Source organism: Haliotis rubra, unplaced genomic scaffold, assembly GCF_003918875.1.
Source record: "Haliotis rubra isolate DU_JTF1 unplaced genomic scaffold, ASM391887v1 Scf241, whole genome shotgun sequence".
NCBI lineage: Eukaryota > Metazoa > Mollusca > Gastropoda > Lepetellida > Haliotidae > Haliotis > Haliotis rubra.
In genome coordinates, this window is record NW_025766459.1 from 1,226,175 (window position 1) to 1,254,094 (window position 27,920).

At 45.3% G+C, this 27,920-nt stretch overlaps 1 protein-coding gene across 3 annotated transcripts; it reads right to left on the reverse strand.

Annotated features, from left to right (window-relative positions):
* Positions 1 to 1,305: 1,305 nt before the first annotated feature.
* Positions 1,306 to 27,402, reverse strand: LOC124278769 (inhibitor of nuclear factor kappa-B kinase subunit epsilon-like). 3 transcript variants are annotated; one of them, XM_046714544.1, is made up of 19 exons: positions 27,352 to 27,402; positions 21,368 to 21,646; positions 20,780 to 20,917; positions 19,694 to 19,823; positions 16,837 to 16,927; positions 16,196 to 16,289; positions 15,595 to 15,755; positions 14,160 to 14,270; positions 12,354 to 12,533; positions 10,914 to 11,116; positions 10,617 to 10,767; positions 9,327 to 9,513; positions 8,544 to 8,656; positions 8,186 to 8,302; positions 5,396 to 5,497; positions 5,040 to 5,136; positions 4,242 to 4,303; positions 2,816 to 2,887; positions 1,306 to 2,152 (listed from the first exon to the last, which is right to left on the reverse strand). In XM_046714544.1, the coding sequence occupies exons 2-18, from the start codon at positions 21,545 to 21,547 to the stop codon at positions 2,821 to 2,823; spliced, it is 2,184 nt and encodes a 727-aa protein (XP_046570500.1). In that variant the 5' UTR covers positions 21,548 to 21,646; positions 27,352 to 27,402; the 3' UTR covers positions 1,306 to 2,152; positions 2,816 to 2,820. The 3 variants fall into 3 exon arrangements, with proteins under 3 accessions (XP_046570500.1, XP_046570501.1, XP_046570499.1); XM_046714545.1 differs by lacking the exon at positions 27,352 to 27,402 and adding an exon at positions 23,067 to 23,155; XM_046714543.1 differs by lacking the exon at positions 27,352 to 27,402 and adding an exon at positions 23,059 to 23,082.
* Positions 27,403 to 27,920: the final 518 nt, after the last annotated feature.

The window sequence follows — 27,920 nt, forward strand, 5'->3', positions numbered from 1 at the left end:
CAATGGTTGGTCTTTATATGACTTGAAACGTTCAAGATTCCCTCTACTCTCACGTTCAGGTAATGATTGGTCTTTATATGACTTGAAACGTTCAAGATTCCCTCTACTCTCACGTTCAGGCAATGGTTGGTCTTTATATGACTTGAAACGTTCAAGATTCCCCTACTCTCATGTTCAGGTAACGGTTGGTCTTTATATGACTTGAAACGTTCATGATTCCCTCTACTCTCATGTTCAGGCAATGGTTGGTCTTTATATGACTTGAGACGTTTAAGATTCCCTCTACTCTCACGTTCAGGCAACGGTTGGTCTTTATATGACTTGAAACGTTCAAGATTCCCCTACTCTCACGTTCAGGTAACGGTTGGTCTTTATATGACTTGAAACGTTCAAGATTCCCTCTACTCTCACGTTCAGGCAATGATTGGTCTTTATATGACTTGAAACGTTCAAGATTCCCTCTACTCTCACGTTCAGGTAACGGTTGGTCTTTATATGACTTGAAACGTTCAAGATTCCCTCTACTCTCATGTTCAGGTAACGGTTGGTCTTTATATGACTTGAAACGTTCAAGATTCCCTCTACTCTCACGTTCAGGCAATGGTTGGTCTTTATATGACTTGAAACGTTCAAGATTCCCCCTACTCTCATGTTCAGGCAATGATTGGTCTTTATATGACTTGAAACGTTCAAGATTCCCTCTACTCTCATGTTCAGGCAATGGTTGGTCTTTATATGACTTGAAACGTTCAAGATTCCCTCTACTCTCACGTTCAGGCAATGGTTGGTCTTTATATGACTTGAAACGTTCAAGATTCCCTCCTGTGAAATCTGATGTCTAATGACACGACTAAGATGTGACATAGCACTTTCTGGAGTGTCTGTAGCCCATCTGGAGATCTGTCTCTTCACCTCCAGCTGCCATTTATACCAGAGCTGACTGCATGACGACACAAACACTCAGAATTCATTGATCTTACCAGTCAGAACTCCTTCAGTTACCAACGTTTTAGTTCCAGATGCGTGTTGGTTATGAGGACCCGTCAATGCCATTACACAATTCAGAAAGGTCATTGACCTCAGTTGCTGTTTCTTACAAATGCAGACACTCCAGGTTTCTGAAATGACTAGTGTTGATTTTGTGTTTGGACAAATTGTCTAAACTTTCTCGTTATCTTTTCTTTTTCAGCCCATCTTGATAATGAAAGGGCAAGACATCTACCCGGACATCTGAGGTAAGGAACTATTGTCAAGTAAAATCCTGTCCAAAGTGTGTCCAGTTTTGAATGTGGCTGACAAGATGAGAAAGGTGTATGCACTTTTATTAATGTAAAACATTATAATTCACATTATTTATCAGACAAAAGATCATCACCATAGAAATCAGAGCTTTTGAGATCATAGACATTTACAGAGGTTGAATCAAAATGGATCTGAATCATAACCATTGTCGTCAGACTATTACACGATGAATAAATGCATCATGAGATGCCGATGATACAACTACCAACATGCGTTATTTCTTCTGAGAGCTCCATCGCCATTTGGTTTAACCCAGGATTCAGCCATAAATCCAATATCCAAGCACTGATCCTGTATCAGGTCACGCTTCTCGCTGACTGTCTTCCTCCAAGGTCGGGCTATGAATGCACAGTTTAGGATGGATCTTGATACGGTTCCATGGCAGATAACCCTGTTGATGTTTGTAGGCCAATACATTGTGTATTACGGTAAGATCCGTACATCCCTTGTTATTGTAGCTTTGCTTTGTTGCGATATCCAGACATCACGTGACAAAGCTGCTTCGGGATGTACTTATCTCGTCACACTTCTATTGTCTGACGGAGAGTGTTTCACAGATTGACGTACACAGACTCACTGACCTGTTGTCAGCAGAGTATATCACAGATTTGCTTTTTTGCATAGCACTTGAGTTTACATATGTCCAGCCAACACAATGTTTGTATATATGTCAGCATCTCCAACACTCCACATTACACACACAATATAACATATGCGCCACGATAACAAGGCCCGGCTCTTGTATGTCCATATGTCTTAGTCCTTCTAAAGCACACGCATGTCGATATGTATTTAGACATCAATGTTAAGCACCTCCAGTTCAGGTAGATGGTCCATAAGGTCCCTAAACCTACAAAGACAACAACAGTCCATGAACATGTACTCTTAGTAATGTAGGTTGGCAAACCTCCTGCTACTGTCATGTTAATTGTTTAACTAGGGCAATAATCAAGGTCTAGGACCGATTTCCTTCAATACATTTCATCCTTGATTAGATATCCCAGTGACTGACATCGTGAACATCATTGTAGGCATTGTGGTACAACGACAGGATTAACCAAGTACACGTGATTAGTTGTGAAGACCGACTGGCTCCACGAGGCTTACTCGTCATTTGTCTGGGGAACACAGCTCGGAACTACCATCATACATTCAATTTCATTTTCCCTGTTGAAGCGACCAGGATTTCAAATTTCTTCCTGTACTTTGTTTTGGATTTCCGGAGATTGAAGTAATTATTCATGCCCAGATACTGAGGAAAGCAACCAGCATATGCTTAGAGAACCCAGTGACGGTATAACAACATACTAACGTAAGCAGCCATTTCAGCTGTGCAGCCCTGGAAATGAGTGGGCAATGGCTACCTATAAAATATAAGCCTAATGTTCCAACATGCGCCCAAAAGATGTTTAAGCTGATCAAGATCCAAACAATGAACTAGAAAACGGAGACACTTTATAGGAAAGGTATATTCACGTCAATGGAACTATTTATTGAAAAAAAAATAACAAACCGTTTTTATTGCTTTCGCATTTCTTCTGTCAGGTGCCTGACGCTGTGCTGTGGACGCGGAGATGGATCACACCTACAAATGAGTGAGTGAGTTCTAACATGTGTTGTACACTATTGGTACAGTTGTATAAAAGTTGTATTAAAGTTGTATGAAAGTGTGATATTGGAGAAAGACAATACTGATGCAAGGTTCAAGTAGTTCTCAACTTTCGGTAACCCTAAATCATGGGTATGACCCACACTACTTTCAAACACAGGTCCAGTCACACAACTATCTCTTCCCCACCTCACCCCCACACCACACACCCCCTGTCTGCCATGGTCCCTGTAACGCCCTGTCGTAACCTTTTGCCATCAACAGGCAGAACTTACGCTCTGATGTAACTAGCAAACATGCACAGCCCCATACACCAGTCGATCACGGGTCCATATTACACTGTGACGTAACTAGACACAACCCATACACCAGTCGATCACGGGTCCATATTCCACAGGGACGTAACTAGCCACAACCCATACACCTGTCGACCATGGGTCCATATTACACAGGACGAAACTAGCCACAACCCATACACCTGTCAACCACGGGTCCATATTACACTGTGACGTAACTAGCCACAACCCATACACCTGTCAACCACGGGTCCATATTACACTGTGACGTAACTAGCCACAACCCAGACACCTGTCAACCACGGGTCCATATTACACTGTGACGTAACTAGCCACAACCCATACACCTGTCAACCACGGGTCCATATTACACTGTGACGTAATTAGGGCACAACCTACGCCTGTCAACCACGGGTCCATATTACACTGTGACGTAACTAGCCACAACCCATACACCTGTCAACCACGGGTCCATATTACACTGTGACGTAACTAGGCACCACCCATACATCTGTCGACCATGAGTCCATATTACACTGTGACGTAATTCAGCGACAACCCATACACCTGTCAACCACGGGGCCATATTACACTGTGACGTAACTAGCCACAACCCATACATCTGTCGACCATGAGTCCATATTACACTGTGACGTAATCTAGCCACAACCCATACACCTGTCAACCACGGGGCCATATTACACTGTGACGTAACTAGCCACAACCCATACGCCTGTCAACCACGGGTCCATATTACACTGTGACGTAATTCTAGCCACAACCCATACACCTGTCAACCACGGGTCCATATTACACTGTGACGTAACTAGCCACAACCCAGACACATGTCAACCACGGGTCCATATTACACTGTGACGTAACTAGCCACAACCCATACACCTGTCAACCACGGGTCCATATTACACTGTGACGTAACTAGCCACAACCCAGACACCTGTCAACCACGGGTCCATATTACACTGTGACGTAACTAGCCACAACCCATACACCTGTCAACCACGAAGTCTACTTACTGAAACAACGTGGCAATACTTGAAGCTATATGTCTCCAAGCAATGTCCGACGATTGTCCAAACTGCAACACAAACACGCTAAGTCAGTGGCTTAACAGAGTCTACTTATATAATTACTATCCTTATGTTTAGGGAGGGTCCTACGTTTTTGTAAAGGAACGTTAAAATGGAATGTGATATGTTAAATAGATTAGAGCATGACAATTGGAAATATACATTTCAAGTTAAAAGTGACATATGTTCTTTTTATGTGGCATTCAGAAGCTATGATGATGAAGAACTCGTGTTATGCACTGACAACTTGTTTGTTGCAGTAGATGCGACGTTTAGGTGTAGATGATGACACCGTTATCAAGCAACTGAAAGAAGATGTCAATTCAGAAAACTTTTCTTCCCTCTGTTTATAAAGCCACGGTGTAAATCACAGTCTATAAGTTGTTGTCACGTGATTTGAGAGTAAAACAAGGACATGGAATGTTTCAGCATCACAGTGACTTCCAGACAGCTCACCCCCGCTGGTCTGGCATCACAGTGACTTCAAGACAGCTCACCCCCGCTGGTCTGGCATCACAGTGACTTCCAGACAGCTCACCCCCTGCTGGTCTGGCATCACAGTGACTTCCAGACAGCTCACCCCCGCTGGTCTGGCATCACAGTGACTTCAAGACAGCTCACCCCCGCTGGTCTGGCATCACAGTGACTTCAAGACAGCTCACCCCCGCTGGTCTGGCATCACAGTGACTTCCAGACAGCTCACCCCCCGCTGGTCTGGCAACATGCAGGAAAGTAATTAGTTACCTCATTAAGTTTTTCAGTAAAAACTGTACTCTCCAACTCTAGATCCTCGAGCATCTTGTGGAAATGTAGCAGCCTTTCCTGATGCTCCAGATACACCCTGAACGACACAACATACTACGTCATTGCCAGATACTACACAGAGATGATTATATGCAGATAATGTTTTATATGCTCGTCCCGGTCTCATGCTAACAGTTGTAGAAATTGGAATAATGTCCGCTTTACATCAGAGAACAATGCTTCCAGGGACTGAAATGGGTATTGTCACAGACCATGTCCTAGACCTGTCGTGCTTGCTTCTATTTACAGTGAAGATTTCAAGACAATTATGTTTTTCATCATGCTTGTCAATTTACCTCTTGAATTTCTTGAACTTGAGATGTGATGGGTGTTTGTGACACATGTAGTGGTTCTGCCAGGAAGATATGCTTTGTTGGCACAGCTGTTCTAAGTCCCTCCTGGAAACCAAGGACACCACTGAGTAAGTAGGAATTAAGTACGTCACAAACAAAGATATATAGGTACAGCATCATGATCTTGTACATTTATTTGCATCCGTTTGTAGTCTGGGATCCAGAGGATGTGTGATGCGTGTGTGTGGAGGTGCTGATGTAGGGGATGTGTGATGCGTGTGTGTGGAGGTGCTGATGTAGAGGATGTGTGATGCGTGTGTGTGGAGGTGCTGATGTGAAGAGGATGTGTGATGCGTGTGTGTGGAGGTGCTGATGTAGGGATGTGTGATGCGTGTGTGTGGAGGTGCTGATGTAGAGGATGTGTGATGCGTGTGTGTGGAGGTGCTGATGTAGAGGATGTGTGATGCGTGTGTGTGGAGGTGCTGATGTAGAGGATGTGTGATGCGTGTGTGTGGAGGTGCTGATGTAGAGGATGTGTGATGCGTGTGTGTGGAGGTGCTGATGTAGAGGATGTGTGATGCGTGTGTGTGGAGGTGCTGATGTAAGGGGATTGTGTGATGCGTGTGTGTGGAGGAGTGCTGATGTAGGGTGTGTGATGCGTGTGTGTGGAGGTGCTGATGTAGAGGATGTGTGATGCGTGTGTGTGGAGGTGCTGATGTAGGGGATGTGTGATGCGTGTGTGTGGAGGTGCTGATGTAGGACAATGTGTGATGCGTGTGTGTGGAGGTGCTGATGTAGAGGATGTGATGCGTGTGTGTGGAGGTGCTGATGTAGAGAGGATGTGTGATGCGTGTGTGTGGAGGTGCTGATGTAGGAGGATGTGTGATGCGTGTGTGTGGAAGTGCTGATGTAGGGGTGTGTGATGCGTGTGGAGGTGCTGGCTTAAGGTGTGTGATGTAGAAGGTGCTGATGTAGAAGGGGATGTGTGATGTGTGTGGAGGTGCTGATGTAGAGGATGTGTGATGCGTGTGTGTGGAAAGTGCTGATGTAGAGGATGTGTGATGCGTGTGTGTGGAGGTGCTGATGTAGAGGATGTGTGATGCGTGTGTGTGTGAGTGCTGATAGAGGATGTGTGATGCGTGTGTGTGATGTGGGAGGTGCTGGATGTAGAGGATGTGTGATGGAGGGGATGTGTGATGTAGAGAGGTATGTGTGATGCGTGTGTGTGGAGGAGGTGCTGATGTAGAGGAGATGTGTGATACGTGTGTGTGGAAGGTGCTGATGTAGGGGATGTGTGATGCGTGTGTGTGGAGGTGCTGATGTAGAGGATGTGTGATGCGTGTGTGTGTGGAGGTGCTGATGTAGAGGATGTGTGATGCGTGTGTGTGGAGGTGCTGATGTAGAGGATGTGTGATGCGTGTGTGTGGAGAGTGCTGATATGGATGTGTGATGTGTGTGTGTGGAGGTGAGTGCTGATGCTTGAAGCGTGTGTGTGATGCGTGTGTGTGTGATGCATTGGTGTGTGGAGGTGCTGATGTAGGGGATGTGTGATGCGTGTGTGTGGGAAGTGCTGATGTAGAGGATGTGTGATGCGTGTGTGGTGCTGATGTAGGTGTGTGATGTGTGTGTGTGGAGAGTGCTGATGTAAGAGGGATGTGTGATGCGTGTGTGTGGAGGTGCTGATGTAGGGGATGTGTGTGATGCGTGTGTGTGGAGGTGCTGATGTAGGAGGTGTGTGATGCGTGTGTGTGGAGGTGCTGATGTGATGTGTGATGCGTGTGTGTGGAGGGAGTGAGGTGCTGATGTAGAGGATGTGTGATGCGTGTGCGTGGGGGAGATTGCTGATGTAGAGTGCTGATGTAGGGGGTGTGTGATGCGTGTGTGTGGAGGTGCTGATGTAGGATGTGTGATGCGTGTGTGTGTGGAGGTGCTGATGTAGAGGATGTGTGATGCGTGTGTGTGGAGGTGCTGATGTGGGGATGTGTGATGTGTGTGTGGAGGTGCTGATGTAGTGATGGGTGTGTGGAGGAGGTGCTGATGTAGAGGATGTGTGATGCGTGTGTGTGGAGGTGCTGATGCGTGTGTGTGGAGGTGTAGTAGGGATGTGTGATGCGTGTGTGTGTGTGGATGTGATGCGTGTGTGTGTGATGTAGTAGAGGGTGTGTGATGCGTGTGTGTGTGTGTGTGGATGTGTGAGGTGTGTGATGTATGTGGGGTGTGGAGGGAGACACACAGATTAATGTTACCACAGTCTGCTGGGCAGAGTGTGTGATGCGTGTGTGTGGAGGTGCTGATGTAGAGATGTGTGATTCTGTAACAGAAATGTGGAAATGAGGGTGTTTTGTGTTTGGTTAGACCTGATGTAGAGGATGTGTGATATTTGGCTTCGTGTTTCAACGATGGGTGAAGCCCAATCTTTTAACAGCCACTTTCAACAGGAATCCTTGATTTCTAAAATCCGTGAATGGCCATTACTCTTGTTATGACAACTATCTGCTCCATAGCAATTATTTATACACAATAAATGCAGTCCATGAAGTTTATTGTATCTCGTCATGAGTATTTTACGACAAGTAGAAAGAAAGAGTTTTTAACACTTGTATGTATATACAAGTACGTGGACGGATGATGCCTCACACATGACCAATACCGTTACACTGTTTCTGTATCTCGATTTTCTTGAATGAAGGGTGCGTTTCCAAGGAATGAATTACACCCAAGAAATATACACGTACCAAAAATCCCATAGTCATCCAAATTGTTTTTCTATTCTCCTGTGCCATTACAACTCACCTGTCCTTCTTGTGCATAAGTTCTTCACATTCCGACAGCGGAAGCGAACTTTTCCTGCTTCGGATTCTTCGTAAAATAGATTTTGCTTCTTCAAACATGCTTTTCAGCGTATTGGGACTGAAACGATACAAAACTATAAAGTTGAAATGCACAGTGAAGAAATTATTATGACTACAGAACAATCTTTGGTCAAACAGTGATTTGACAGTTACATTCTTTCCTCGAGCAGATATAAAAGTTGTTCAACGCAGGAAGAGATGATCTATATGCATTTATAGAATTATTGTTGCTCCTGAAACCCGTCTGAGTTAATGTAACTATAGCTGATGCAATAACTAAATAATATAAATGTCAGGACCTTTCAGATTGATCCAAACTCCCTGAGTTCATGGCCGATAAATCGAAATCTTCGTTCAGATTTTTTCTAAAAGTACATATTTCTTTCTTCAGCAGACAAAGTTTCCGATGGATCTGGAGAAGAAAACAATATATTCCAGAGCTGAAGAAATATAATTATTTAACTTCCGCCAGAACACGTATAGCCGTGCTTGAATGCAGTATATATTGTGTGTTAAAGTCGCGTCCCCTCGTTGCCAGGCTCGAACCCCAGACTCGTGCCAAGGATCATATGCACAGTGCCTACTATCAACCACACTTTACTGTCATTAACAAGTGAGAAGAGGTGGTGTTTGTCAGTTGAGCCACTGACGTGGAATGTGTTTCGGCGGAGACTGGTTATTCTCTGACATTGACGTCAGAAGGTGACTAATGACAACAGGATTTACTTGCACAGCAACCTGACGTGACTTGGTATCAGTGATTGTATTAAAAGTGTCAGAATTTTCATAAACATCTCATTGAGAAACAATAAAATCCATTTATAGCACTCAAAGAATCAATACGTTCAAGTGACTTCTCTCACACAAACCATGTTATTACCGATATATAACTTCTCAATATTTTCTAAAATGACGTGTAGTGGATTTAGGTGTTTATATTGCCCGTCCAGTATGTACTATGGCTACTGGTTTCCTGGCACAGAATCACACGCACAACACGGCGACGCCATCGTTATGTTGTCACTATATAATTTGTGTTCAGTAGTATATATAAGTATCCTATCGGCTAAGCGTACACCTACTGTAAATATCAACTGTTTCGCTGTGCTTGTGTTCTGTGTTATAGTCGTGTTGGATTCACGGCTGATTTCCTTCCTTGTCGATTCGTAACATCTCATCATTTCGAAGCGGGACTTACAACCTCTCTTGGCACGTTTTCGGACAAAACCCGGAACTTTTCTACCTTTTGTAAACAAATATTTCCAGGACCTGAAATATGAATACAGATAGGGGTACCCTTCCCTGGCGGAGTTGTTGAAACATGAATACAGATAGGGTACCCTTTCTGGCAGAGTTGTTGAAACATGAATACAGATAGGGGTACCCTTCCTGGCGGAGTCGTTGAAACATGAAACATGAAGTTGTTGAAACAGATAGATAGGGGTACCCTTTCTGGCGGAGTTGTTGAAACATGAATACAGATAGGGGTAACCTTCCTGGCGGAGTTGTTGAAACATGAATACAGATAGGGGTACCCTTTCTGGCGGAGTTGTTGAAACATGAATACAGATACCCTTTCTGGCGGGGTACATGAATACAGATAGGGTACCTTCCTGGCGGAGTTGTTGAAACATGAATACAGACAGGGGTACCCTTTCTGGCGGAGTTGTTGAAACATTTGCATGTCTCGTTAGGTAAATTATCACACGTTAAACATATACAGAAACCAATCACACAGGATGTTAAAGACAACATGTAATGAAACCCAAATGGATGGATCTCCTTAATATGTCTGTCTTTTCACACACAGTGAGAAACATGCTCAAACAAACATCCCAGAACATGATCGGCGCCGAGTGGCCCAGCCTCCATAGGGTGGTGTGCACACCGCAGCACTGACGTCACCAACATGATCGACGCCGAGTGGCCCAGCCTCCATAGGGGTGGTGTGCACACCGCAGCAGTGACGTCACCAACATGATCGGCGCCGAGTGGCCCAGCCTCCCCACCGCAGCAGTGACGTCACCAACATGATCGGCGGAGTGGCCCAGCCTCCATAGGGGTGGTGGGCACACCGCAGCAGTGACGTCACCAACATGATCGGCGCCGAGTGGCCCAGCCTCCATAGGGGTGGTGGGCACACCGCAGCAGTGACGTCACCAACATGATCGGCGCCGAGTGGCCCAGCCTCCATAGGGGTGGTGAGCACACCGTAACAGTGACGTCACCTGATCTGTTTCACATGTACTGCTGATCTCGGAAAGCCTGGTGTGATAACTGTTTGAAAGTGGTCCATAGATACTGAGAGTGTTTTATCGATATTATCGATTGTATTCAACTGGTGATGGGACGAGTGGGATGAAAGTTCCTACCACAGTGACAGCTTAGCTCGCTGCTGACCCTTCTCCACCCTGGCTGAGGCGATCACTTGTAGGAGGAGGCGGAACACAAACACACAGAGTTTAGACGCTGTCTTCATGTCGGAATCTAGAGATGGACGGGCTCCAAACGTTGATGGTTGATCTGGCAAAACAGAACAATCCACATTTATACAGCTCATGTTTGCTAAGTGAGTTTACAGCTGGTATGGCTGGAATATACTACGGAAATTATTGAGCACTATCTGAAGTTGACGTAACATGGTTCGTGGTAACTACACGGAGAAGTACCTAGAGCACGGTTGGAGCGACTGTCCTCCTCGGATTCGTATTTGTTGACTAGGATGACTGGTTCTTCTTCGTCTGCGTTGACTGATGTCAACGGATAACTAGTACTGACCACTTCCCACAGGCGCTGGTCACGATGGAAGAGCATTTGGTGCGGAGCTGGAACTTCCGTCACCATGGCAATGGCTTCCTGAAGCTCGGACATGCTGACAACAAAAATGTTTAAAAAACCTTAGATGGTTCCATTTCCAGAACAGGCACTGAACAGCCACCGCTCCCCAACACCAGGTGGATGAAACATCTCACTGAACACTTAAATCATATTCTCATATGACATATTGGCAACGATTTTTATGGACTGAATGATTCGAACTCCAGTATTCTGGGACACAAAGCACAAGCATACAATAACGTCAAGACTACGTAGGTCTAGAAATTAGGAAATCACATGACCCCCATACATGCAACACTACTTGCTGGTTACCGTTAACTTTTCATCAGTAAAGTAGAATCCTTGAAGAACACGCAATATCTCGGAACTGCCGCTAGGAAGGCAGAGTGACAGACGATTTCTTTCCAGAAATTGCCAGAAAAATAATGTATAAATATACGGTGTTGGTCGAAATGATATCAACTGGCTTCTCTCTTCAACCTCCTCTCCTGGCAACCCCTTTCTCCCCACCTGGCAACTCCCTTCCCGATCTCCTGCCAATCCCTTCCCCATCTCCTGCCAACCCCCATCTCCTGCCAACCCCCATCTCCTGCCAACCTCTTCCCCATCTCCTGCCAACCCTTTCCCCATCTCCTGCCAACCCCCATCTCCTGCCAACCCCCGATCTCCTGCTAACCCCCATCTCCTGCCAACCCCCTTTCCCCATCTCCTGCCAACCCCCATCTCCTGCCAACCCCGATCTCCTGCTAACCCCCCATCTCCTGCCAACTCCCTTTCCCCATCTCCTGCTAACTCCCCATCTCCTGCCAACCCCCGATCTCCTGCTAACCCCCATCTCCTGCCAACCCCTTTCCCCATCTCCTGCCAACCCCTTTCCCCATCTCCTGCCAACCCCTTTCCCCCCATCTCCTGCTAACCCCCATCTCCTGCCAACCCCGATCTCCTGCTAACCCCCATCTCCTGCCAACCCCTTTCCCCATCTCCTGCCAACCCTTTCCCCCATCTCCTGCTAACCCCCATCTCCTGCCAACCCCCGATCTCCTGCTAACCCCCATCTCCTGCCAACCCCTTTCCCCATCTCCTGCCAACCCCCATCTCCTGCCAACCCCCATCTCCTGCCAACCACCCATCTCCTGCTAACCCCTTTCCCCATCTCCTGCCACCCCCCTTCTCCTCTCCTTCCAACCGCTTTCTCCTCTTGCCAACCCCTTTTCTCCTAAACATAGAAGGAGATTTATAGACAAGCTGCATCTGTTGGCATGGGCCCCTACCTAGGTGATCGTGAGGTATAGATGTTGTGGAGTGCCGCATCTTCAGCACTGATTACTGTGAACTTCTTCAGACTGACCAGCCGCTGTACAGAGTTCTCCAGTGTCTGGAACGTCCACTGCCGATTCCGATCTGCTTCTAACAGACCAGCTATAATCGACGCCGTCCCCTCTCGAATAGCCCTGCAATCAGTCAGCATATCCAAGTTGTATTATCAGTCTGCATCATGAACTCTGGGTCCAGAGTTACCGCTATTCAAAATAGTAAAAACATAAGTTGCATCTATGCACATAAAATCAAGCACCACCCACTTTTCTCTGTAAGCTGTGTATGCTGTGAAAACCAAATGCCGCATATTTAAATTGTAACAGTAACATATTTTTCTGACTAAAGCAAAAATAAAACTGAAAATGAAATTTGGTAACAACTTACTTGCAATTTGAGAGGACTACACAAAAACGTGAACACCAAGGGACTAATGCCGGATAATATGGTCAACATGATTACGCCACCGATCTGATTGTCACACAGTTCTCCAAGAATGACTGTCGTGATGACATCTGCCAGCACTCGCGACCACACCAGGACCTGGTGTAACACCTTGCATGGATGACATCTGCCAGCACTGGCGCAGGACCTGGTGTAACCACACCTTGCATGGATGACATCTGCCAGCACTGGCGACCACACCAGGACCTGGTGTAACCACACCTCGCATGGATGACATCTGCCAGCACTGGCGACCACACCAGCACCTGGTGTAACCACACCTTGCATGGATGACATCTGCCAGCACTGGCGACCACACCAGGACCTGGTGTAACCACACCTGCCATGGATGACATCTGCCAGCACTGGCGACCACACCAGCACCTGGTGTAACCACACCCTGCATGGATGACATCTGCCAGTACCCTTGAATACCGACAATGTAGCATCGAGGTAGCGGATCCCTCTGCCATGTCTCAAGGAGTGCCAGCTTTAATTGCTGCAGATTTTGAACAAGAGGATGGTAATGCTTCGGTGGAGGTTGTGATCAATGACTACTGGATGTCTGGCAAGGGAATGGTTACCAACATGTTGCTCGACCGATCGAGGTGTTCAGTAACTTAGACCAATGAGCAACCCCACACCCATTACTGAGCCACCATCAAAGCTTTCACCTGCATGGATCATCTTCTGGTGATACGCATACTCGCGACGCCTCCATACGCGACAACGGCCGTCGGTAACGAGTACAAGATGGCGACTTTCAACAGACCAATAAACCGCCATGCCCTCAAGTTACGGTCTGCTCAGGACCTGCGAAATGCCAGACCTGCATGTGACCAAGGGACGTTGGTCGGATAACGATCCATCTTAAAGCCCGACTCTCCACCGCTGCCATGTGTCTACCTCTTGTCATGTCAAACAATCTGTAGTGCACTTTCCATAATATGCTCAGGCCATCCGCAACACGTTAACTTGCCACACATAACTATTGCGAGGAGCTGTGTGAACTATGTCCAGGGAATGAGCACCTGTTAGTGCCAAAATTTCAAACATTGCCTATGGATTCAGGCGATGCTCAATCAAAGGACATGTGTATATAAGGACCGTAACAGAGGCAGCTACATGATTGTGTTGGACCACGGCCCATTACAGGTTGAGATCCACAATGTGCTGTGAGACATTTGGAAATCTGAAGACACAGCAGTGTGCATGCTGTCAGCTGAATCGCTGTGACTTGTGGTCGTGTCTGGATCCGACTGAGAGTAGCATAATGAGCAAGGTGACAGTGACGAGTGACGGGTGACGTGGTTACTCACGGTGACAGATTGCATGTGTCTGGTAGCGTCCTCTTCCACCTGATGTCTTCAGAGGGCGAACGTTGCTCTCCTGATATCGTCCCTGGTGGTTTGCATGTGATCATCATGAACCTACAACATGACCAAACATACCGTGATTATCATGGACCTTCAACATGACCAAACATACCGTGATTATCATGGACCTTCAACACGGACCAAACATACCGTGATTATCATGGACCTAAAACACGGACAAAACATACCGTGATTATCATGGACCTAAACAAAACATGACCAAACATACCGTGATTATCATGAACCTACAATATGACCAAACATACCGTGATTATCATGGACCTACAACATGACCAAACATACCGTGATTATCATGGACCATGACAACATGACCAAACATACCGTGATTATCATGGACCTACTACATGACCAAACATACCGTGATTATCACCAACCAAAACACGGACCAAACATACCGTGATTATCATGGACCTACAACATGACCAAACATACCGTGATTATCATGGACCTACAACATGACCAAACATACCGTGATTATCATGGACCTACAACATGACCAATTATACCGTGATTATCATGGACCTACAACATGACCAAACATACCGTGATTATCATGGACCTACTACATGACCAAACATACCGTGATTATCACCAACCTACCGTGATTAACACGGACCAAACATACCGTGATTATCATGGACCTACAACATGACCAAACATACCGTGATTATCATGGACCTACAACATGACCAAACATACCGTGATTATCATGGACCTACAATATGACCAAACATACCGTGATTATCATGGACCTAAACATGACCAAACATACCGTGATTATCATGGACCTACAACATGACCAAACATACCGTGATTATCATGGACCTACAACATGACCAAACATACCGTGATTATCATGGACTTACAACATGACCAAACATACTGTGATTATCATGGACCTACTACATGACCAAACATACCGTGATTATCACCAACCTAAACATGGACCAAACATACCGTGATTGTCATTGACCTACAACATGACCAAACATACCGTGATTATCATGGACCTACAACATGACCAAACATACCGTGATTATCATGGACCTACTACATGACCAAACATACCGTGATTATCACCAACCAAAACACGGACCAAACATACCGTGATTATCATGGACCTAAACATGACCAAACATACCGTGATTATCATGGACCTACAACATGACCAAACATACGCTGTCACGGTCCCATGTATACACTATCCACCGCCAGCATAACGTAGCCTGATAGGTGGGCATCGACCTGAAGGCTTTCAGTACTTACAACTAGCAGACACTGATTTACACATTCAGCTGCCGCTACACTGCTGTCACTGTGAGTTGTCTAGGTCTGCTGCACATTACATGACACTCACATGACACTTCGATTCTTGCGGACGCCGCCGTAAGGTTTGAAGGGGATGTCGCCGGTGCAGGCGTGGTAGATGGTGACGCCGAGGCTCCAGAGATCTGCGGACTCGTTGAACACCGTATTGCCACCGCTACCCATGAAGGCCTTTTCATACATCGCTGGATGCTGACGACAGTAATAAACATCATGATGATGATGATGATGATGATAGGAATGCTTAAAATCTGCAGATATCATACTGCATTATCTCCTGTATATAGCTGACAGAGACAATCAGTGACTTCATGAAGAGAATGTTTCAGTGTTTTAGCAATTTTTCCAGTCAGACATGGCAGAGGGGCGATAAGTAACTAGTGATGTTTGACAATCAAATTGCCCGTCCCATGGACAAAAGATATAATTTATGGCTGTACAAATGCACCGCGATCATTTACGCCACTGTGTGATGCCTCAAGCAAGCTGTGTGATGAAGGACTGTAGATTTTACGCCGCTTCCAGCAATATTTCCTCTTCACGGGGAATTTAAGATAGATGCACACCTCGTCACATCCTCCCTAAACTAGTTCTAAACACCATGACTTCAGAGGATATCGATTAAGACGTACCAGATACTCCTCGGTGCCAGCGAGAGACATAAACTCGCCATTGTCCTTGTCAACTCTCTTGCTGGCCCCAAAGTCAGCCAGCTTGTAGACCACACTGCAAGGGAAAAACTCTGTAAATAATTAAACTTTAAGTATTACACTTTATTGTAACACGAACACACCAACATTGCCTAGTTAACGTTTAAGTACGTAGACAGGAGGCTTTAAACAGTCAGGGTCCCTCAAACCGATCCAAGCGATACGGTGAACATGAGCCCGTGATGACGTGGTTGATCTTGGTACAACCTGGCCGGCAATCAGTGTCATACATACCTAGAATCTGGCTTCTCATCCCGGTACAACCTAGCCGGCAATCAGTGTCATACATACCTAGAATCTGGCTTCTCATCCCGGTACAACCTAGCCGGCAATCAGATTGTCATACTAGAATATCCTACAGACCTAGCTGGCAGTGTCATACATACCTAGAATCTGGCTTCTCATCTCGGTACAACCTAGCCGGCAATCAGATTGTCATACATACCTAGAATCTGGCTTCTCATCTCGGTACAACCTGGCCGGCAATCAGAGTGTCATACATACCTAGAATCTGGCTTCTCATACTAGTACAACCTGGTCGGCAATCAGATTGTCATACATACCTAGAATCTGGCTTCTCATCCCGCAATATGTTCCCCGGCTTGATGTCGCGGTGGACAAAGCCACGTTGTCGGAGATACTTCCATCCTTGACCTGCATGAAATACAGATTCATCACTACACCGTCACGGTACAACTTGTCAACAGAGTCATCACGACACCGTCACGGTACAACTTGTCAACAGAGTCATCACCACACCGTCACGGTACAACTTGTCAACAGAGTCATCACTACACCGTCACGGTACAACTTGACAACAGAGTCATCACTACACCGTCACGGTACAACTTGACAACAGAGTCATCACCACACCGTCACAGTACAACTTGACAACAGAGTCATCACTACAGAGTCATACGGTAACAACAGAGTCATCACTACACCGTCATGGTACAACTGACAACAGAGTCATCACTACAGAGTCACGGTACAACTTGACAACAGAGTCATCACTACACCGTCACGGTACAACTTGACAACAGAGTCATCACAGAGTCACACCGTCACGGTACAACTTGACAACAGAGTCATCACTACACCGTCACGGTACAACTTGTCAACAGAGTCATCACTACACCGTCACGGTACAACTTGACAACAGAGTCATCACTACACCGTCACGGTACAACTTGACAACAGAGTCATCATCACTACACCGTCACGGTACAACTTGACAACAGAGTCATCACTACACCGTCACGGTACAACTTGACAACAGAGTCATCACTACACCGTCACGGTACAACTTGACAACAGAGTCATCACTACACCGTCATGGTACAACTTGACAACAGAGTCATCACTACACCGTCACGGTACAACTTGTCAACAGAGTCATCACTACACCGTCATGGTACAACTTGTCAACAGAGTCATCACTACCGTCCGCAACACGGTACACCGTCACGGTACAACTTGACAACAGAGTCATCACTACACCGTCACGGTACAACTTGTCAACAGAGTCATCACTACACCGTCACGGTACAACTTGACAACAGAGTCATCACTACACCGTCACGGTACAACTTGACAACAGAGTCATCACTACACCGTCACGGTACAACTTGACAACAGAGTCATCACTACACCGTCACGTACAACTTGACAACAGAGTCACAACCTTGGTACAACTTGTCAACAGAGTCATCACTACACCGTCACGGTACAACTTGACAACAGAGTCATCACTACACCGTCATGGTACAACTTGTCAACAGAGTCATCACTACACCGTCACGGTACAACTTGTCAACAGAGTCATCACCACACCGTCATGGTACAACTTGTCAACAGAGTCATCACTACACACTTGTCACGGTACAACTTGTCAACAGAGTCATCACTACACCGTCCACGGTACAACTTGTCAACAGAGTCATCACGCACACCGTCACGGTACAACTTGTCAACAGAGTCATCACTACACCGTCACGGTACAACTTGTCAACAGAGTCATCACTACGTCACAGTACAACTTGTCAACAGAGTCATCACTACACCGTCACGGTACAACTTGTCAACAGAGTCATCACTACACCGTCACAGTACAACTTGTCAACAGAGTCATCACTACACCGTCACAGTACAACTTGACAACAGAGTCATCACTACACCGTCACGGTACAACTTGTCAACAGAGTCATCACTACACCGTCACGGTACAACTTGTCAACAGAGTCATCACTACACCGTCACGGTACAACTTGTCAACAGAGTCATCACTACACCGTCACGGTCATCACAACTTGTCAACAGAGTCATCACTACACCGTCACGGTACAACTTGTCAACAGAGTCATCACTACACCGTCACGGTCAATCAGTTGTCATCACACACCGTCACGGTACAACTTGTCAACAGAGTCATCACTACACCGTCACGGTACAACTTGTCAACAGAGTCATCACTACACCGTCACGGTACAACTTGACAACAGAGTCATCACTACACCGTCACGGTACAACTTGACAACAGAGTCATCACTACACCGTCACGGTACAACTTGTCAACAGAGTCATCACTACAACTTGTCAACAGAGTCACGGTACAACTTGTCAACAGTCATCACTACACCGTCACGGTACAACTTGACAACAGAGTCATCACTACACCGTCATGGTACAACTTGACAACAGAGTCATCACTACACCGTCATGGTACAACTTGACAACAGAGTCATCACTACACCGTCATGGTACAACTTGTCAACAGAGTCATCACTACACCGTCACAGTACAACTTGACAACAGAGTCATCACTAAACCGTCACGGTACAACTTGTCAACAGAGTCATCACTACACCGTCACGGTACAACTTGTCAACAGAGTCATCACCACACCGTCACGGTACAACTTGTCAACAGAGTCATCACCACACCGTCACGGTACAACTTGTCAAGAGAGTCATCACCACACCGTCACGGTACAACTTGTCAACAGAGTCATCACCACACCGTCACGGTACAACTTGTCAACAGAGTCATCACTACATCGTCACGGTCCAACTTGACAACAGAGTCATCATTACACCGTCACGGTACAACTTGTCAACAGTCATCACTACACCGTCACAGTACAACTTGTCAACAGTCATCACCACACCGTCACAGTACAACTTGTCAAGAGAGTCATCACCACACCGTCACAGTACAACTTGTCAAGAGAGTCATCACCACACCGTCACAGTACAACTAGTCAACAGAGTCATCACCACACCGTCACAGTACAACTAGTCAACAGAGTCATCACCACACCGTCACAGTACAACTAGTCAAACCGATCCTTCTCGCGGTTCCTAATGGCGATATAGACACAGCAGCAGCAGCAGCAGCCTAAACAAAGCGAATGCTACTTACACGTATCGTTTAGAAAGATGAGGAACTGTTTGTCATCAAGGCCATTCATATACTCTGGCTGTTGGAGAAAGGAGTGCAGGCTTCCCCCCGAGCAGTACTCCATCACCAGAACACTTTTACCGGTGCCGTACTAGCCAAACATAGGTCACATTGAAAACACATGGACAACCTTCAACATTGTTTCATCCACAAACACAGAACCAGGTCCCAATATCAGTGAATGGGTTTTCGGAATTCTTTCATGTAAGTGCAGGATCAGCAATAAAATCTATGTTTTATAAAGGTGCGTTTCTAAGTATATAATATACCAAGATTCCCGACCCTGAATTGTTTGTTGTTGGGTGGTTGGTTGGTTGTTTGGTTGGTTTTATAGTTTTAGGGCGACGTGGGCCAGTAAGAGGCCTATTTGCCCCCAACACATTAATTTGACTTAATATAAATCACAGGTTATTACATGGCCAAAAGGAATCGTTTAGATAACAAAACAGAAATGACAGCACTATTAATATTCATTTGAATAGATGTATACATTTCTAAAATTTAGATCGAATAACCTCTGCTTCGTCTTACGGATTAAAAACCTTAAGTAATCACTTCCATTTCTGAAACATCAAATACTCAGTCATTAAAAAAGCAGTAGGTTAATATGGCAGAGTGTTAAAATGATTTAAAATCACAGAACTAAATCTGTCTAAGCCATTCGAGAGCCTGTCTCGATTACATCATATTTTCCAGATGACGAGACAAAATCTAAAACTGCCCGTTGCACGGACCCATACATGATATTGGGACCCAAAACTGTTTCTAAAGAAAACATATCATCAACCTCAAGTACATTACTTGCATGTAATTAGATAATGTTCAATATTTTCAGGCGTCTCCAAATTGCAATGACACATTTAGAAATTGTTTGTTGTAGAAGATAAAAGGGTTACCGCCCTTCCTTAAAAGAACTTTCCTCTAAAATTTGATTAAGTTATTGTGTAAACCCAGTCCAGACTTAAGACAGTGTCATATTTCTACAAGGACTACATGTTCCACGTCATCCAACTGACAATTTGTTGCACAAATTTGGGAAGTACTCACCTCCTCTTCTCGTCTAAAATACCCCACAATGTTTCGATGGGACATTTTCGTCAAAGCTTCAACTTCTCGAATGTTTTCTTGAGAGTTGCTCCACTGGGCATCCTTGAAGATCTTCAGGGCGTGAGTGTCGCCTGTCGCCTTTCAAAGACAGCAGCACGTATACTGACGGAGTCAACATGAGTGACACAAAGCATGACACCTGGTGTTAGACACCTTCTAGTACCCATCGATATCCACGGCACAATGTCCACACAGACAAACAGGGATTTACGTACACTTGGAAACAGAGGTCATGATGACTATTAGAAACTGTTTTGGGGATCATTTTCTAAATGTGTGAGTCATGAAAATATTTTGTCATAAAAAATAATTTAATTATATTATATTTTTTTATGTTGTCCTCTGTTGTCAGTCATCTGATGCAGTGAATGGTTATTGTATTCAGTGTAGTGTTATGGATTCAAGGTACACTTATTTGAAAAAAATAATGCATCAGCTCTAACTGGTACGAAAACTTTTCGATTGTATTTTACAAAATTGACTCAAGTACGCTGGAAGTACATTTATATACAAGCCTGAAAATCTTACTTTTTCAACGCCGATGAAAACGTCGCTCGAGGCTCCCGTGCCGATTTTATTTTTAGTGAAGAAGATATGGCTCGTGGTTCGGCCAAAAGAGCCCTCCGTGATTCGCAGCATTGTATACAGTCGTAGTAGTCGCAGCGTGGTGTTCACGCATGTCAGGAGGTCGTTGATCCTCAGCAGCATCTACTGCACCTCCTCAACTTGTAGAGGAGACTAGTCTTGACAGATGCTCTAGGCACCGCAAGACTTGTTACTTTAGCTCTGGCACCATGGTCATATTGTCTGAAAAGTACAGATTCATCACACTTTACACATTGCTGACCATCCAGTCACTGGTCAGTGAGATTGCAGTGGTCACTCTATACTTCAGTCCGCGACAGTAACCGTTTGCCAGAGTGAGTGAGTGAGTGAGGGTGTGTGTGTGTGAGCGAGTGAGTGAGTGAGGTTTAAAGCCTCATTTATATCACATGCCAGCATCATGCGGGAGGACTGTCGATGTGGTTCAGCCGGAACGTTTTACAACTAACAAGACGGCTGTTTTCAGAACGAGGGTCTTATTCGGAACAAATCAGGAATTCAAACTCTTTGAATACTGACCAGTCGTAACGGAAGGAAAGGGCGCTGTTCATGGCAACGCCCATACCCTTCTGGTGTACTGAAACACCACAAACTTACCCTAACCCTAACCCATACCCTTCTGGTGTACTGAAACACCACAAACTTACCCTAACCCATACCCTTCTGGTGTACTGAAACACCACAGACTTACCCTAACCCATACCCTTCTGGTGTACTGAAACACCACAGACTTACCCTAACCCATACCCTTCTGGTGTACTGAAACACCACAAACTTACCCTAACCCTAACCCATACCCTTCTGGTGTACTGAAACACCACAAACTTACCCTAACCCTAACCCATACCCTTCTGGTGTACTGAAACACCACAAACTTACACAGGACAAAAGGTTGATAATCGCTTAAAATAGAAGTGTGATAGTGCTTCAGATTAAGATAACCGAGTCTAGAATTATATGTACAGTCGTGCCCCGTTTATCCGAACACTTGTGGTTTTCTTGAAATTGTCCGGATAAACGAATTTCCGGATATCTGAACCACGGTGAATATGTAAATAGACATACAAAGAAACGAACATAATAGACTTCAGACAGTAACGGTGTACAATGTGTCAGTATATAGGAATAGTTTACTCGCCCAACGGAGGCAAGTCTCCCCATGTACGGGACTATTTGGGGAATGTATGGACTTGAAAGTCGCCTGTACAACGAAGCTGAAACGCCCTGTGACACATCACCCCGCCATTGTTTTCACAGAAGTGGCATTTTCTCTCAGAGCATGTGCTTGAACTCTACTTTAGGTGTTTCAAAAACTAACCGTTGAAAGTAATTTATAGGAGAAGCCTGAAAGGCCAGTCATTAATGTTCCCTGAAATTAACCCACTTTCAGTTTCGACTGTAGTTGCTACTTTTGCTTTCATTTCAGAACAAAACCAATTTCTAGAAGACTCCATGTTGGCACCATGTCAGTGTGGCAACCTCGTGGTTAAACCGTCACCTCGAAGATCCGGGTTCTGTTCCCCCATGGATAAAACGCGGGCAGGTCATTCCATGTGTTCCCCCTCTGCGAAAATGCTAGAATATTGATCAAAAGAAACACGTAAAATCATACTCACTCACTCACCATGGACACGACACTGGGGATACTTCTGACATCATATATACTGTGAGTACCACGTGATATGAAAGGTCATTTGACATGCGTGGAATCACGTGCGTTTTATCGACTAAATGATCACCACGTATACATGTATACTGTTGCATTGCGATGAAAATATTTAGTGTGATGTCACTTCATCGTTCCATGTGTGGTCTGCAGACCAACAACGTTGTCAGGTGTATCTAACAACACGACCACCTTGGATGGTTTACTAAAAGTGTTTAGATACAATACCCTGATGCCAGCATGGCCTCTCTAACCTTGGAAGGAATTCATTTACTTTTTATCTCTTTCCATACTTGATTCATGACATTATATCAACTATTATATGAAAAAATTGTTGCAAATACATATAAAAAAGAAATAATCCATGAATCTGTGAATTGTTGATCCATGATGTGTAAGTGGTTGTGGCCGCTGTCTATTTCAACTCCCAGAAGAATAACCCGGGATATTTTCATCCTACTTCAATAAGGAAGTTTGTAGAGCTTTGTGTAATAAACAAATGTTGCAAAAAATGGTCACGTGTGCTTGCAAGTGTCAACAAGCAGGTCGATCACGTCACTGGGAAGCACAATGCCGTCACAGCTATAAATAGACAGGGTTTCCCATGTCAGTATTGTGCACTCTCACTATCTCCCTATCTCTCTCTCTCTCCGCTCTCACTATCTCCCTATCTCTCTGTCTATCTCCCCAGATCTCTCTATCTCCTTATGTAGTGTGTAGATCCTGTGTGCGTAGAGCGTGTGTGTAGAGCGTGTGTGTGCGTGCGCGCGTGTTTGTAGAGCCTGTGTTTTCCAATGGACATGCTATTTGGTCATACGCTGTAATTGTATGCCAGGATGTTTTAGGGGATTTTCTAACGTTACAGATCCTGGTGTAGTTCTGCGTCGTGTCGTACAGCGCGATATCCGCCATCCCTGTCACACGTGGAGCAGGAAGAGGTTTTATCTATCCCTCGTACAGAGTGTTACAGTCGCTAATTGTTAAAGCTTATGTCATGGTACACAAAGGAACGCTTGTCACATGTGTTCAAGTTGTGATATTACTACCATGCCTATCATAACATCCCGTTAGAGCGGCATATTGCACGTATGGACAGACCGCCGCCAGTCTACAGGTCGTGACTTATGACCCGTGAAGATATCCGGGTTAGCAATGAACTTCAGTAACCCATGCTTGTCGTTAGAGGCGACTAACGGGTTTAGTCATTCTCCCCGAACTGGTTGGCACATGTCATCGTATCCCAATTGCGTACACCTATGCTCATGATGTCGATCACTGGATTGTCTCGTCCAAACTCGATTATCTACAGACCGCTGCCATATAGCTGGAATAGTGCTGAGTGCGCCGAAACACTAAACTCACTCACTCGGGCAATATTCTGTCACGTGACGTTTAACCTCGTCCTCATCCAAGTCGGGCTTCCCGTATGTGTATACATGCGTCTCAGTTGACGACACTTTGCAGCTGAGTGGACTGTCTGTCTCGTCAGTGCAGATTTCTCGCTTTCATCCGGTTCACTCGATGACATTTCAGAAACTATTGTCACCATGTGTGTAGAAAGTGCCTTCTACCAGTGATTCGGGTTAAGTAAGGGCTGGTGAGGTAAATGTTCACAGGTTACGTGCAGGATACAGGCTGTACTCTCCAAGACGCCAAAACTCGACACTCGACCAAAGAACGGGAGTGCAGTAGCACTGATAAGGGACTACTTACATATCTACACCTGGAATTCAATCCATGACCTCATACGTCCAGCCTGTGAACATCCGGGTTAGATTTGGTCTACAGTAACCCATGCTTGTCGTAAGAGGTGACTAACGGCATCGAGTGGTTATTCTCCCCGACTTGGTTGACACATGTCATCGTATCCCAACTGCGTAGACTGATGCTTATGATGTTGATCACTGGATTGTCTCGTCCAGACTCTATTATGAACAGACCGACGCCATATAGCTGGAATATTGCTGAGTGCGGCATAAAACAACAAACAATCACAACAAACAAACCTCCTGCGTCCTGCCGACTCCGCCACAGTGAGGAGATCCGTGACGAATCTTAACCCGACGTTAGATATGGTGTACTGTATGTGTTCAGATCTTAACCCGACGTTAGATATGGTGTATTGTATGTGTACGGATCTTAACCCGACGTTAGATATGGTGTACTGTATGTGTACGGATCTTGACCCGACGTTAGATATGGTGCACTGTATGTGTACGGATCTTAACCCGACGTTAGATATGGTGCACTGTATGTGTACGGATCTTAACCCGACGTTAGATATGGTGCACTGTATGTGTACGGATCTTGACCCGACGTTAGATATGGTGCACTGTATGTGTACGGATCTTAACCCGACGTTAGATATGGTGCACTGTATGTGTACGGATCTTAACCCGACGTTAGATATGGTGCACTGTATGTGTACGGATCTTAACCCGACGTTAGGTATGGTGTACTGTATGTGTACGGATCTTAACCCGACGTTAGATATGGTGCACTGTGTGTGTACGGATCTTGACCCGACGTTAGGTATGGTGTACTGTATGTGTACGGATCTTAACCCGACGTTAGATCTGGTGTACTGTATGTGTACGGATCTTAACCCGACGTTAGATATGGTGTACTGTATGTGTACGGATCTCCACATGTGTATGAATCTGTAAGACGTGTTGGAAGTTACAAGGACAATATACCCACACCTTTACACTGAAGGGAGTGTGACAGCTTAATTAAATGATTTAACAGATCGATAACTGAGTCATATTGACTGCAGGATGCAATGACGAGGCAGGTAACAGTCAGCTGCATGATTCAGGGATTCAATGCCACGATGACCATATCCTTCCTGCTTCCTGGCTGACTCAGTACAGAGTGAGTGAGTGAGTGAGTATGGTTTTACGCCGCTTTTAGCAATATTCCAGCAATATAACGGTGGGGGTCACCAGAAATGGGCTTCACACATTGTACTCATGTGCCTCCCTACATTTTACAGATTACTTTTTATGCATCAAAATATTGATTTAACACTCTTTTAACATTGATAGTGCTCCCCCTTAGTAAGAAAAGTTAACTACGGCCCTGGTAACATAGACATAGTGACCCGTAACACAGACATAGTGACCCGTAACACAGACATAGTGACCCGTAACACAGACATAGTGACCCGTAACACAGACATAGTGACCCGTAACACTGACATAGTGACCCGTAACACAGACATAGTGACCCATAACACAGACATAGTGACCCGTAACACAGACATAGTGACCCGTAACACAGACATAGTGACCCGTAACACAGACATAGTGACCCGTAACACTGACATAGTGACCCGTAACACAGACATAGTGACCCGTAACACAGACATAGTGACCCGTAACACAGACATAGTGACCCGTAACAGTGACATAGTGACCCGTAACACAGACATAGTGACCCGTAACACAGACATAGTGACCCGTAACACAGACATAGTGTCAAGTGCACGTACCTAAGGGAGACAACTCTGCAGGCTACTCATGTACGTGGCTGCCTGTGCATACTATCGATCTGTTATTGATACACCTGACATATTCCATCTATCAAGCCAGAGGGCACAAGCAGTATCTGTCATGCATGTTAGTCTGCAGTGGGGGGTGACATTCAATACGCCCTGGGAGATACTCTGTGTGGTAATCTGACTATCGGGATGACCAGGTACTATTTCTAACTGTCATTGTTCATGTTGTTAACTAATACTTCCTTGGCCGTGAGTTGGGAAAAACTAGTTCTACTTCCTCCTTGATAATACGGCGTCACTGAACTCTCGACCGAGGTTGTATACACTTGAAGATAGACTAAAAATGCACAAAACACCTTCATTATGGACTCAGGTGTAGACAAAAACTTCATTACAGACAGCGTTCTCCGTCTGTCATCAAGTAAATATATACACCTGGCAGCCCTCCCTTCGTCAATACAGCGCTGAGAGTTGATGCAAACACGTCTTCTATTCAAGTTTGGGTGCAAGTTCATGTTTGTCACCTAAACTTGAACATCATATAGTATTTTGTATATTGTAATGAGTAACTGATTGTTCTAGCTGGCTGCAAAATAAGTGTTACCTGTGTTTGTTTACATCAGCTTTGCGCATGCGTGTTAAGGTTGTAGAGTCGATATGACAAAAATCCCTTTACTGAACACACCGTCCACAGACATACCGGGTATATGTAAGTAGTTGATGAAAATAAAGCGTACGTACCTTTCTGAACGTATTACTTCGCTCGCTGTCTGATTACCAAATGAATTCCACGACGACAACATAGCTATTTTTAGATGGGGTTTTACCGCCTGGAAAAACCCTTACGTATTCATTCTTGATCACGTGATGCAGTTTGCGTTTGTGCCTTGAACCAGAGACCATATATACGGATAATCTACAATATATAGTCTCCCTGCTTGAACTATTCACTGGTTCTATGAACGTAACACACATGGTCAATGTATTTGTATAAAAAACAGTTAACTGACCATTAAGAACAAACTGCCTGCAGTCGCTGTTGACAACACCTACAGCTGCAAACACGCCTGTGGTTTACGATCAAGCGAATGATTCTGTTAGACGGGCACCTGCAAAGGCATCCTCGCTGAAAGTGATCTCCGCGTGTGTGTGTGTGTGTGCGTGCGTGCGTGCGTGCGTGCGTGCGTGCGTGCGTGCGTGCGTGCGTGCGTGCGTGCGTGCGTGCGAGCGTGCGTGTGTTTTCATATTGATGCCTATACTGCCGAGCTAGCCAAACTTCAGCCCTACCGTTTTATTCCAAGCCAGTTCAT

Excerpts from the sequence above, each read along its gene's own strand:
- LOC124278769 (XM_046714544.1), bottom strand. The coding sequence starts at position 21,547 with ATGCTGCTGAGGATCAACGACCTCCTGACATGCGTGAACACCACGCTG. Across the intron at positions 11,117-12,353 it reads TATACCTCACGATCACCTAG|CATGTCCGAGCTTCAGGAAG; the intron begins GTAGGGGCCCAT and ends TTTTGTTGTCAG. Across the intron at positions 8,303-8,543 it reads AGTTTGGATCAATCTGAAAG|TCCCAATACGCTGAAAAGCA; the intron begins GTCCTGACATTT and ends GTATCGTTTCAG.